The 14,579-nt window shown below is 33.3% G+C and overlaps 1 protein-coding gene across 5 annotated transcripts in view; it reads right to left on the reverse strand.

Moving 5' to 3' along the window:
* The window catches only part of CNKSR2 (connector enhancer of kinase suppressor of Ras 2), a 294,707-nt gene that overhangs the window by 163,149 nt on the left and 116,979 nt on the right, over positions 1-14,579 (reverse strand). For all 5 annotated transcript variants that reach the window (XM_023199069.1, XM_023199070.1, XM_023199072.1 and 2 more), the window contains exons 6-8: positions 11,451-11,570; positions 4,231-4,290; positions 495-563 (exon numbers count right to left, since the gene is read on the reverse strand). In XM_023199069.1, the coding sequence (XP_023054837.1) occupies positions 495-563; positions 4,231-4,290; positions 11,451-11,570 (249 nt within the window). The remainder of the gene's footprint in view (positions 1-494; positions 564-4,230; positions 4,291-11,450; positions 11,571-14,579) is intronic.

The raw sequence follows: 14,579 nt of genomic DNA on the forward strand, positions 1-14,579 counted from the left end.
AAAAATTAAAAATTTTAAAAGATCTACATTTAAAATACTCCCCCCAAAACCACCAGATACTTTAATGAACTTTGAGTCAATGTTAGATAAATGGATGTATGCTGTTATAAAACATCTACTAGGTAATTCAATAATTTATAAAGTGGAACTTTTAAAAAGTTGTATCAAGAAAAGGTTGAATTTATATACACTGTCACTTTAATTTCTATTCCAAAATTATTATTCCAGTTCATGGAATATGTACTGTTACCTAGTACTTGTCCATATAGAAATGTATATCTAACCTCAACCACCACCGATGCTCTTCATGTTCTTTTAAAAAAATGCTTTACATTCCATCAAATAATTAAGAAGAATCAATATTCAGTTATTTTTTCAAAAGGCTGTTCAATATTTTGTATACAAACAGGAATTTCATTTCATTGGCATTCTTTTAAAGCTTTAGCAAATCAAAATTAGTTCCTCCCACTGACTCTTAAGGTAATTATACATACCACAGTCTGATGATTAACTTGAATCACTTCATCGCCAGCATGGATTTTCTTGCACCGATCTGCAGGTGACTGAATTTAATATAAAAGAAATGATAAAGAACATAAATTTTATCAGTCATTTCCTGTCTCTGGAAACACTACAAAAAGTTCATCTCCATAAATTAGATTTAAAAATTAATTAAAAATTTCAAGGAATCAAACTAATAAAAATGATTATTAGTATTTAATACACTGTTTTTACCTTCTGAGCCAGTTAAATAAATACAGAAAGAAAAAATTCATAAAAAATAGTTTGCATTCTATGCATAGCTAATGACAACAACCAGAAATGCAAAATAACATATAGATATTTGTTATAAAAGAATAACACGTTTCTGGGAGCATTATGAAAAAACTGATAATTGGTATTAACCTTTGTAAACTTTACACAAGCAACTCTCCTAGGTTCTAGTGGGTAACTGCTTCAAAAATGCATTTCAAAAAATTATATCTTTTTGTATTTTGATCCTTTCCATTTGATATAAATAATTCACATTAACTTCAACAAATCAATATTTTCAAGTACATGAATATGATCAGCATCAAATATTTGAAGTTTGATAATTAAATTGCTAATTTATTTCATCAGTAACACCAATTCTCAATATTCTAGCAAAGCAAATTAAAAGATGGACAGCAATTAGTTCAAATCATATTACATAACATTCTAAGTGTCTACTTATAAGAGGATGCTATTTCTCATGTTACATATAGTGTAATACACTGGACAGTAAAACCACATTCAATAAACTAAAATGCCAATATTTCTATAGAATGTAATAATCTAACACTTTTTTCCTTTATTCCCATAAGGGATTAAAAACAAAAACAAACAAAAGAACAACTTGATAAGCTAATACTGACAAGTTTTAAGGAGTTCTTAGGAAATTAAAATGAGATTTAAGATAGAAATTTTATATTGCAGTTCTGAGTAATGAATTTAAAATATTTTTCTTCTGTTAGCTACTAATTAGATTACATGCATTTTAATATGCTTTTGAACATACACAAAATCTATTTTTATAAAAATGTATTTGTCTAGATAGATGTGTATGTGTTTATCTATCAAACACAACCATAAATGCTGTGATACTCTTCATTATTATCTACTGAAAGCTAAAGAAAAATAATATGGTAATATAATCTGCAAAGTAAAATGCTACTTTTGAGACCCTGGAGTAGGACATACTTTAAAAGTGATTTCCAGTTAGTTTTTTATTCATTTCCAATTATTTTTAAAACATGTAAGTCTTAAAACAATGTTAACCTCCATTCAACACATTTTTAAAATTCAATAAAAATATTTGTCATAGGCTATAATTCAAGATAAGACAACATACCAGAGAGTTCTAGTTACTGAAGTAATAACACAAGTACATTATTAAGGGGATAGATAACAATAATATAATATTTTTATCTCACAGCACCTTTAGGAGGGGGACATATTACTAAGTCAGACAAGTACCATGAAACAATTCTGAAAAGACTGTAAATCATTAATATATTTGTAACTAGTTGGTTCCTGTGATATTTGGTTCACAACTGATCTTTTTAAAGGAAAGTATGGAAAAAATATCCAGCAAATGGCTCTAGTCATTATGTAGAAGAAAATGATAGCACATAAAATTCAAAGAAACTGAAACATTTTGAACAGGTAAGTAAAGAAGTCATATAAATTATAGACTTTTAGTTTTAAAAGAGATCCTAGAGATAGAGTTTTATCCAAATGCCTCATTTCACATATAAGAAAACTAAGAAACTAGGGCACAGCAAAGCATAATAACTTACCCACTCTAGTGAGCAGCTTTACTAAGACTCAAGACAGATATCCTAATTATAAATGACTGAGGTTACCAAAAATACTTAAATATTTTTAAGAAAAAAAAGAATCCAAAGATGAACTATTGGTATACGGTTCATATCTGAACTACTCTCGGACTCAATCTTTCTTTTGATCACTTATCTATTCATCAAACATTAGTGAGTAATATGAGCAAGATATAGTGCTCAACACTTTTTTGCAGACCCTAGACAATACAAGACAATACAGAGAGATCCATTCCTACCAATTCTTCAAGACACAGTTCAAAATAACCATTTCTGTGATTCTTTCTCTGATTTCACTTGGCAACATTTACTATTCTTCCCTTTGTCCATCCATGAAAATTACACTACTGTTTATAAAGATCAACCCCCACATGCTCTCCACACCTTGATGGCACCAAACTAGTTTATTTTAAAATTCTTCCAATACCTAGCACCATGCCTGAAACATAGCAGACATGAAGCAGAGGTCTGTTAAATGAACAAATGAATAAATGAATGAATAAATAAATCAGAACGAACAATCGATGACAAGCATATAGTTTGTAGCATTTTAACTGCATTTAAACTTCTTAAAATCTTCGTAATATGCAAGTTACTGATAGTCTTGATCCCTTAAGACTCTCATATTTAATACCAAATGTGAAGCTGCTCCTGCACTCCAACTGCAAATATATATTATGTGTTTCACCTTTCACAAGAAACCAAGAGAAGCAGGGAAAAATATCAGTAAGTGATTAAATAGGGGAATTAGATGAAAAGAATGTTGATTTTCAAAAAGCAAATGCTGGTAAAATGTTCAGATCAATAATAATTTGAGATTAAACTAATTCCACCTCAGTCTTCTTTAAAATAGCACAGCATAAGCATGTAATTGTCAGAATCTCTAAAAGAAAAAATAAATAATACATTCAAAGCTCAGTACTGCTTATATAATAATAGAATGGAAATCTGAAATAACCAAATGCAAGGATAATGATGTATTATGCTGTTCAACTCTATCACACTGATCATGTTAATAATATCCAGCATGATCACTTCATGCTTCTCTCTCTATAACACAGATAGTTCTCTACAGCATGGCCTTTCTTAGCTTATTTAATTTTCATTACAACCTAGTGAGGTATGTAGTGCTGATAATTTGTTTCCAATTATAGTCGAAGAAACTGAAGCAATGAGAGGTTAAATGTCTTGCCCAAAATTATACTGCCATTAAGATGCAGAACTGGTTGTAAGACATAGGCCTGTGGACTTCTGACCCACTGCTTATGGTGGTTTGCAAATATGCCTCAGATTCACTTGTTAAAATAGAATCTCTTATTAAGAAATAGGCTGGTCTCCAGAATTCCTGATTTAGTAGGTCTGGGGTAGGGCCTGTCAGTTTGCATATATAGCAAGTTCCCAAGGGAGGCTAATGCTGGTGTCCAGGAATGTCACTGTGAAAATCACTCAGCTACCATGCTGCCCTTCCACTGAATTAAGCTGAGTTACACTGGAAGTATTCAGAAAACCTGACTTATCTGATATTTATTTCTTACATGAGTTTAGTTTCTTTAAATAACCAAATCATTTGACAGATGGAAATGAATTCTTTCAGATGTCACAATAACTTGTCATGAATCAGAAAATACAAAGACAAATCTCTGGCTGAAAACACCTGATTTACTTTAAGTAAACAGCTATTCTAAACAAAAACAAAAAAGTGAAATTTGAACAGAACCAATACGACTAACTCAGTATCTCTTTTAAATTGTATCTACTATCTGTTCATGTCCTTATCCTTAGACGTTAACCTCAATCATGTGAGATATGTAAGTTGTTAGCAATGAAAGGGAAAAACGCACATAAAAATTTGAAAGGTTAAAATGCTTACATTTTCTGTGGTTCCAGTAATTACATGGAGGCCATCATATGTAGATTTAATATACATACCCTAAGAAAAAGACAGCATCAGAAAATAAAGTGAAGCAATTGGAGAATTTTCAAGTACATTATAACCTCGTTTATATAAACAATGACTCTATCAAATAAAAACTGCCACATGCCCCAGAAATAAATCCATGAAGACAGATGCTATCTTTAAACTGGTGAGAAATTACTATCTGAACATTCTGGTTTCTAAAGTTTGTCTGAAGAAGCCTATACTCAATTAAATAACTACTTGATAGGTGAATTGCCTGTGAGACTTATAAAATGCAGCATGGTAATTCAATATTCCTAAGAAAGAACATCTCTCACTCCTCCCAAAAACCCATACTACATATTCTGTGGCAAAATAAAAGTTACAATGGGAAATTAAAATATTGGTATGTTATTTTATCTTATTATACTTGATACATTATACAATGGAAAGTAGTTTTCTTATGAGATACTTCAATTATAACTGGAGCCAGAAGAGTGATAAAATATAATTTACATAAATTTTCTCCTTCTATTTTGTAGTATCTTGTATTTTCCACCTTTCTTATTGATAAAGTTTTAATAATTATAGTCAATAAGCTCTACACCAATAATTAAAAGGTAGTGTGTATCTGTAGCAATCCTTTCCTCTAGTAAAAAGGACAAGATTCTGCTTTCCATTTAAATAGAACCATTTTTAGAAAAAAACTTCATTAAAGTTTAAAAATTATACAGAAATCCTGAAACTGTATAAACTTTAAGAGCAGATGGAAACTTTAAATTATGGATAGTGATGGAACTTTAAAGGAAAAAAATCACAATAAAGGATTCACATTTTTAATATTAAATAATTTAAGTAAACCGGAACAAACTAGATGATTCAGTTAATTAATTTTTGTCCCCTCCAAGGAATATTGTTACTTTAAATTCATTTTCGGGGAAAAACTACCCGAATTTTACCTATAAAAGTGGTTTGCATTTCAAAATACTGACTTCATAAATAAAAATACTAATATTAATTAACTTCAAATCTGAAATATAGATTTAATAATAACAACCAACAATACCATTTCAGAAAAAGCATACATTTAGTACTTATATGAAGCAATTGCTACAATGTTAATTTCCTATACCTTTGTTAGTTATATATTTGGATACCTGAAAATACATCTGTTTTCACTGAAAATAAGAGATTAGAAAAATAAGTAGTAAATTTTGGAACTATTGAGAAATCACTGAGTAGACTTTAATTCTAAAAAGTCATTTCAGTAATACCGTATGTCTAAAATGGCTGAGCCTAGATTGCTAATATGAAACAAAATGAATGCTTATCACTTTATACAAAACAAATAACCTTAACAAAAGTACAATCAGAATTTAATTAATGCATTGGCCAGTAGGTTTTGGCTATGACAACATGGTAATATTCAGACTTACACTGGTAACAGGTATATAACATAATTAATTTGAAGCTAACATTTACTCCATCATTTACTGATCAGTAAATATAATGATACTATTTTAGAACTTAGAGGAGGACAAGATCTTCGCAAATATTTTTCATTCAGGAATTAACAAGATTACATCAGATTAATAAAGGATCTTAAAATACAGTCATGTGACGCATAATGACGTTTTGGTTAATAATGAACCATATATACGATAGTGGTCCCAAATAATTATGTAATGATATTTTTATTATACCTTTCCATTTTTAGATATGTTTAGATAGATACTTAACATTGTTACAATTGCCTACAGTATTCAGTACAGTAACATGCTATACAGGTTTGCGGAGTAGGGGCAATAGGTTCTATCATTTAGCCTAGGTTTGTAGTAGGCTGTACTATCTAGATTTGCGTAAGTACACTCTATGATGTACACACAATGATGAAATCGCCTAAGGATGCATTTCTCAGAATGGAATCCCATCATTAAACGAAACATGACTGCACATTTGTAAGAGCTAGAGAGTACATTTTTTGTAGGTTTTTGTTTTTTGTTTTTTTGAGACAGAGCTTCACTCTTGTCACCCAGGCTGGAGTGCAGTGGCAGGATCTCGGCTCACTGCAACCTCCACCTCCTGGGTTCAAGTGATTCTCCTGCCTCAGCCTCCAGAGTAGCTGGGATTACAGGCACTCGCCACCACGCCCAGCTAATTTTTGTATTTTTAGTAAAGACGGGGTTTTACCATCTTGGCTAGGCTGGTCTAGACCTCCTGATCTCAGGCGATCTGCCCACCTCAGCCTCTCACAGTGCTGGGATTATAGACATGAGTCACCATGCCCGGCCAACTTTTAGTTTTTGACATATATGGGTTGTGAGAGTTATAAAGAGGAAAAAGTGAACAAAACAACATATACTGTTTGGACACACAAAACAATTATCCATCATTATCTACCACCATCATTAATATCTACTTGTTACAATGTACCAGGGATTGTTTTAAGTGTCTTGCACTTATTTCACAATAGTCTATGTGGTGGTAACTATCATTATCTCTATTTTAGAGATAAGGAAACTGAGGCTCAGAGAGGCTGGGGAGTCTGCCCAAGGTGGTGAAGCCAGCTTTCAAGCCCAGGCAGTCTGACTCCAGAGTCCACACTCTCAACCACTGGGCTCCTGATTTATGGATTTATTTACAGTTAGGAGAGTTGTACACCTTGACTTTTCTTATTAGAATATTTGACAACTGTAGATATTAAAATCAAACATTCACTTTTTAACATCTGTTCTAAAAGACTAAGACCACTTTAGCAAACATGTAGTATGTGAGATGTAGCTAAAAGAATAACTGGGATTGATATTTTACAAATTCATTTCAATTACCCATTTCTCTTTCAGGCAGGATAGGTAGTCAAGGAATTAACATGTGCTTGGAATTTGGCAACTGTGGCGAACGTATGGTTAACACAGTAAGCCCCAGAATTCACATTATAGTCAAGCTCATTCAAGCACAGCTAGGAAATTTCCCCTGGAGGGAGCATGTGCATTTTGATTTTACCTGTCTTCAAACTAAGCCTTTGCTCATTATAATAGTAAAAAGCGCACCCCTGGGTGGAGATTTAAGTTGCTAATGAGACATGCAACGTATGAACAGGCATGTACAGCTACTGTGCACGTGCATTCAGAGGACCACCCAGAACATGCTTACTAGTAACATCTCTTCCCATCCCCTTATAAATAATCACGTAAGACTCCCATAAAGGGAGTCTCCCTAGTGCCAGTCTTGGCGGTCTCATCCTTAGGAGCAGCCTGCCTGAATCCTCTCTCAGGGTGTACTGGCTATTCTGCACCTAACTTTCACAATAATCTTTTTCCTTTGCAATAAATTGCTCTATGCTACATCTCCTTTGCTGTGTTTCTCTTAAGTTCTTTTAAACTAAGAAGAACCAAGGTTTCACAACAGCTGTCAATATCTTGACAACTAAGAAGTTGATTCCATTTTTCTCCACGTATCTTTCAATACTGTGCACTATTACTATGAATTAAAGGTGTTTGACAAGAGTTCTAAATGATTCTATAAATGATGAGGTCATAAAGAAAGCCTAATATTTAAAGAAAAATGTTTAGAAAAGACACTGTAGTTATTGGGATAATAAAAAATCATGGAAACTGCATAGCTATGACTCTACATTTATCTGTGTATAATTATTACAAATAACAGGAACTTAACTGACAATTGTAAGCCAAAGACAGTATCTAGTAGTTATAGGAAGAGGATCTCATCATGACAACATTGCAGAATTTATATTAAAGCTAATTTTTTCAGATGAATAAAATTTTTAAATGCTTAGAGATTTACATATAGACATAAAGCAATAGGGTAGAAATAAAACAAAATTTTAAATGCCACAAGAATAAAGATATTTTGTTTTATGTAATATTTTCATTTCTAAACTCAATAAACCATGTTGTAACTGCTTTCAATAATCAAAATTGACTTCTTTGTCTTTTTTAATGTCCCTCTCATAGTAGTAATGAGAAAAATGGTCAAAAGTCAGGCACCAAAAGAAAGAGAAGAAATAAGTTGCTTGGTTGAGTTTCAAACTGATCATCTTCTGAATAAGAAAGGGTCCACAGAAATACATCTGATTCGTTGTTCACCTCTGAGAAAGGGCCAAACAGCAGGAGGACATGCAATTCATATGGCTCTTTTTCTGGAACCGGGACAAATACAGCTTTCCATTTCATCAAAACCTTCATTCCTCCTTTTCTCTCTTTTTAAAAACCCATTAATTAATTCTAGAGCTGACTTGCACAGCTCCCTCTCTCCTGCTCAGGTTGCCAAAATGACATTTGCTTCGTTCTGTCTCCAAATGTTGGTTAACCAACAGAAGCCAAAACAACCTCTCCGTCAAGTTGGTAGAATAAGGCATATTTGGAGATGGTCCAAGTACCTAAATAGAAAAATAACTCCCTGAGGCCAAGAGGTTTCCCCAAGGATGATCCCAGTCCCTTCCTCTCTATTAGGCTCATGTTTTGGCTCTGATCCAGTTTTGTTGTTTCAATAGCTCTCATTTTCCTTTAATTTTCTGCTAATTATTGTTCTTTAAAAGCACTTTAGAAGAAAGTTTCATATGGTTCAATCATAACTAAAGCTGTTTCTCACCAGTCCTTACAATGCTTTAGGACTGTCAACCCTAAGAAATTCTAGGAGATTTAACTAATTAGAAAGGTGATATACGATGTATCCAGTTTATCAGCAGAAGGACCAATCAGTTACCTTTTGCCTATGAGACATGTTCTGTCCTAAAATTGGAAGAACACTTTCTGCAGATATTTCTAAGCTAATTAAATTTCATTAAATCTTGGTATTCTCTCACCGCTTTCTATTTCTTTTCTTCATTTATCATTTAGACATTTACTATGGCTAATTACCAAAATCCTAAATCAAAATCCTAAAATTGGCTTATTTCAAATGTGACTGACTAAACTTACTTAAACGTGACTGAGTTTTAAAACGATACCTTGAATAAGCCATGTAATTCCTCTGTTTAGTACTTTCCCTTTGATATGAATCACAAAAAATAGTTTTATACTTAACTCTTTCTATTAATATTCAACATTTTAGGTTTTTCTTTTCCTTCCTTTCAATTCCCAGTGAAGTGCTGCCCATTGTCCTTTAAAAGCAAATTTCTCTAAGTAATTTCAGTTTTAAAGTCATCCTCCTAAGCTTCGCATACCTCTCTTTAGCAATTCAAAATTTGAATGTGGAATAATAAAAAAAGCTTTGTTCAGATGTACTTCATTTAGATTTACCTAGACTTAAACCCTGCCTCTGTTATTTATTACCTATATGTGATACAGAGCAAACTAGTGAATATGTGCAATTTTATTTTCTCATTTGCAAAATGAGAAAATTAATATCTAGTCTATAGAGTTGTGAGAAAAATACTTGGCAAATGGTGGGCATTAGTTTCTTTTCTAGCTCTTTCCCAGACTGTTTAACTGAATCTGGTTCTTAGCATTTTAAGTTCCCAGATCTACCTCTTTCAAATGAAAACAATAAAGGACCTGTCCAGGGCTATACCGTCCTTAAAAAATCAAGATTTCATAAAGCCCATTAATTAGCATTATTTTGACTTACTTTACAAGGTTATTTCTCCCAATGATTTCAGTGGAAATTAAAGAAAAAAAAATCAGGCTTTTTTCTTTTTAGAACCACAGACTAAGAGCCAGAAGGAGCTTTAAAGATGATTTCCTCCTCTCCCTCACCTACATGACTAGATCAAGGCCAAGGTGGTTAAATTTACTCTCCCATCTCTCCAAGATCACTCTCATAGTTATATTTTATGTAAGTTATTTGCATCTGGGTGTTCTGACTTCTAGTTTAATACAATGTTGTATTAGTTCATAATTTTTCACTGTAAAAATCATGCTTGGGGACTTCCTTTCCCTTATAACTACTAAAAGGGGACATATAGAAAGGACCATCTTTAATGCTATAGATTGAAGTGTTTTTAAAATAAAACTGGACTTTGTAGAGGTAACTAAAAGGCATAAAAAGAATTTTAGATTATCATTACTTAAAAGAAGTTCATAAATGTAATCAACATTAGATATAACACTTACAGATTACAATGATGGCATGCTATGTCTGATATACTGATTTTCATCATATTCCTTCCCAGGAAAACACCCATAAAAGCCACAACAGCACTAGGAACTACAGATAACCAGAATTAATTTGCCACATATCCGGAGAAAACTTACTCCCTAGGAGAGATGGCATCAAACTGAAAAATCAGTGGTAGTCAATAAAGGCTTTGCCTTCTGAACAGTTATATAGATGTATGAAAAAGAAAAGCCACAGAAAAAGTTAAACTTGCTTAGAAATCTTAAAGAATATATTATCTTAATTCAATTATTAATGCTAGTTGCCAAGATTTCTATTTTCCAAAAGATCATTACTTGGTAAATTCATATACAAGGAGAAAGTGGAAACACTATAGCACCAAACCAACATGTAATAGTTGTGTAGTAGTTAAGATATTCTCTAGCCAGTTTCTTGTTTTTTGTCTCAATATCAATTTTTATATGCTTTCTTCCTTAAGACTTATTTTTAAAAAAGTCTCTCTCTTGGGTTAAATCTAGAACCAATATACTTTTTAATCAGGTGAACAAAATATAAAACACGATTATATTTATTATTACATAATAAAAAATACAACTCATAGACATCTAGTGTTGGCAATATCCACTTGCTTACTTACCCTTCTAAAAATGAATGTGAGTTATAAAGAATATCAGAGAATATTGTTTAGCTAACCCACCCTAGGGGAAGGACTAACTATTAAAACCAGAACAAACCAAAGTAAAACAAACAAAACAAAGAAACAAAACACCTACTTCATGAGCAGGTAACACTGTGGTGTTTATTATAAAACTCTTAAACTTCCTTTAAACCTAAGGAACTTTGGTGGGGAGGGAGGTGAAAGAATGTAATTGAAGCTAAATGAGTACCAAATTAATTCAGAAGTCACCATTTTCAACTCTCCTTCATTTTCATTTATTTTAATAAAACTTCTTATGCAACACAAACTTCCACTACCATAATTCCTCTAGAAAAAAAATACCAAAATGTTCAGTGTCTGTTGGAATTCATAGATTCCCACATTCAGAGGCTGCTTTGTCCACATCACTAGCTGTCTACTGATGGATGGTGGTTTTGATAAACATGGTATCTCTTACCAGCCCTTCGCTTGGTTTGATGTTTGCTAGTTGAATCACTTCCAGGTGAGCAGACTGTGAAACCAGAGGATCTGATGACAGGGATATGATGTGGTCACAGACTCCAGAAAGAGTTTTACACTGGTAGCACAAAAAGAAAAATAGTTGTGGTAAATACGTGTTGTAAGTAACATATAAATCACCTTTTGTAATAATGTTTTTACAAGGAAAAATAAAAGAAACAGTAGAAGAAAGTAACTGGCATTTTATTCTGTAAAATCTGTACAAAGAAATTCAGGTGAAATGAAAACACATTTACACACAACACACCTATATTCTAAATTATGAATGTAAGAACTATATGCCAAAATATTCATTAGTTATGGTTATACTGTTTCTATTATTTGATTTACCATCCCTACAAAAAATGATGGTTAAACAAACTTAATCTGAGAACCTCTTGATTACAACCATAAGATTGAACTGAACACTATAAAAAATCTTGACGTCTTTTAATTCATGGTCAGAAAAGTTAAAAAAAAGTCTGGCCAAGATCTAGGAAAGATGAATCTTCCAAATATGCTTAACAAACTCTTCCTACTTTATCTAGACTTTCCTGCTCAACTTTGTATAAAGTTTCCCACCTCCTCCAGGCAAAATCTCAATCCTGCTTTCTCAGCATTCTATGAACAATCTGAAACTGTGAAACTATTTTATTCTGAATCCCTCTGAGGCAGGTACCGTGCCCTACACATCTCTGTCTTCTTATCTTCTTTCCTCCACCTCTACCTACCACCTAGATCAGGTAGACAAATCCTAGAAAATACAAAGCATTCAATAAATATTAGTTGAATGAACTGAAGAGCAAATGAGCTTAAACAATTAGTAGAGTGGCTTTACTAAGGACAGAAAGCTAGTGCTTTTGTCAGGATAAATCCATTCATGCTAACTGTATGAAATAATAAATTTAAAATATGTGTTACAGCTATCATGGTATTTTAAGGCTTACAAATGGCAAAATCATGAAGAAAGTGGAATATGAATGAAGAAGCTTGAACTATATTGCCCTAAAATATGCTGGCCCTCAGATGTTTCACAGACTCTCATTGTATTTACTGAAGCCGAGTTTTCATCATTTGAAACTTTTTTTTTTTTTGCTCTAACTATAGGAGGAACTACTATTTTGCAATCAAGGTATTATCATCTATCCATCTCCAACATGTTACATTTGTTCTGTAGCCACTGTTATTAGTCTACTGTGAGGTAGACAGTGTGAACTCAAAATATCTGAGACAAATCTTGGTCAATTTAGGAAGTTTATTTTGCCAAGGTTAAGGACACGCCCATGACATAGCCTCAGTAGGTCCTGATGACATGTACCCATGGTGACTGGAGTACAGCTTGCTTTTGTCAGTAGGTCCTGATGACATGTACCTATGGTGATTGGAGTATAGCTTGCTTTAATTTTAGAGAGACATGAGACATATATCAATATGTGTAAGATGTACATTGCTTCAGTCCTGTAAGGCAGGACAAACTGGAAGCCCCTACTTACAGACAAAAGGTTGCATTCTTTGAGTCTTTGATCAGCCTTCCACTGAATACACAATTTAGTCTGGCTCAGTGAATCTGCATTTTTATATAAGCAAAGAGGGCACAGGAAGCAATCAGATATGCATTTGTCTCAGGTAAGCCTCAGAGGAATGACTTTGAGTTCTGTCTGTCCTTTGTCCACAAGGTATTTCCTTGTGGGCAAATTGTGAGGGAGGTATGTAGCTTCTTATCTTTGTAGCTATCTTATTTAGAAATAAAATGGGAGGCAGATTTAACTGACATTGTTCCCAGCTTGACTTTTCCCTTGGCTTAGTGATTTGGGGATCCTGAGATTTATTCTCCCTTCACAACAGTTTCTCCTGTCTGGTCAAGATAATAAGAACTCTCTTTTTATTTACTATGTTCTGTCTTTGGTCCATGGCCTCACTTTGTGCTGGGCTCAGCTTCTTTACACTAAAGAAACTGTCATGCTAAATTTCCCTAATTGTGCTAGTGCTTTTGGCATCTGCTTCTCAAGTCTGTACGTTTATTGTGTCTATCAGCCCCTAAAGATAGACACACAGCCTCATGGTACCAATACCCATGGAAAGGACATGGGCTTCATCTGAAGACAGATGTGGGCAATCACCACACTGCCAATGATTGCTGTGTGACTATAAACAAGTTATTTTATATTCTTGAGATTCACCTTCCTCAGATAGAAAATGAAATGAGCTAATAAAGATTACTTTATATGGCTGACAGGCTAAGACATGATAATGCATTAAAAAGAGTCCAATATGGCTCCTATCCAAAAAAGACACCCAATAAATGCTTTTTCCTCCTCTGTTGCTTTCTCAACCCTCAAAATGCTGAAATCCTACTCATGGTATGAATTATCTCATTATTCTTAATTGAATTACCTTGCTGACCATCTTACAATGATCAGTAATTACACTGGTTAGTCTAGCTGCATGGCCATGATGGAGAGTTCACATCTCTTTACTCTCTCTGATGTTCAGGTCTCAATGCTCTTAGATACAATGAAAGTATTTACTCTGAAAAGCTGCTAGGCAAAGTGCCAACAGGAAGATCATTCCCCTGAAATAGGGAACCCTTCAGGGCCAGCTTTGTGGGAGGGTGACTTGTGCGGTTGCACATGGGCCTACACTTGGTTTTATGCTCTGCTGTTGCAGAAATGCTTGGCATTTTCATTTTGCACTAGGTGTCACAAATTATGTGGCCCATCCTGGAATCCCATTCTCTGTATTTTTAAAAATTTGTCTTAAAAATATTCATCAGCAGACATGGAGAAAGGACAGAATGGCAGTACTTAACATATAAAAACTGGCTGCAGTTCAAATTGTATGTTTGACAGGAAGAAAAATACTATGGCAGAATTAAATCTTTTAACTATTCCTTCCCTTCCCTATGTGGTTATATTTTCATTCTTATTTTCTCTTTATCTCAAGTGGGGGAGATAACATTGTGAATGCTGAAAGGTTTCTATACAGGATACTTGGATAGCATGTTAATCTGAAGGGTACGAAGTCAGTATGTTAAAAAGAACCTTTGTGGTTTCTACAAATTGAAGCATATTTCAAAAGAGGCCAATAT

The sequence above is a fragment of the Piliocolobus tephrosceles genome, chromosome Y, assembly GCF_002776525.5.
Source record: "Piliocolobus tephrosceles isolate RC106 chromosome Y, ASM277652v3, whole genome shotgun sequence".
Taxonomy (NCBI): Eukaryota; Metazoa; Chordata; class Mammalia; order Primates; family Cercopithecidae; genus Piliocolobus; species Piliocolobus tephrosceles.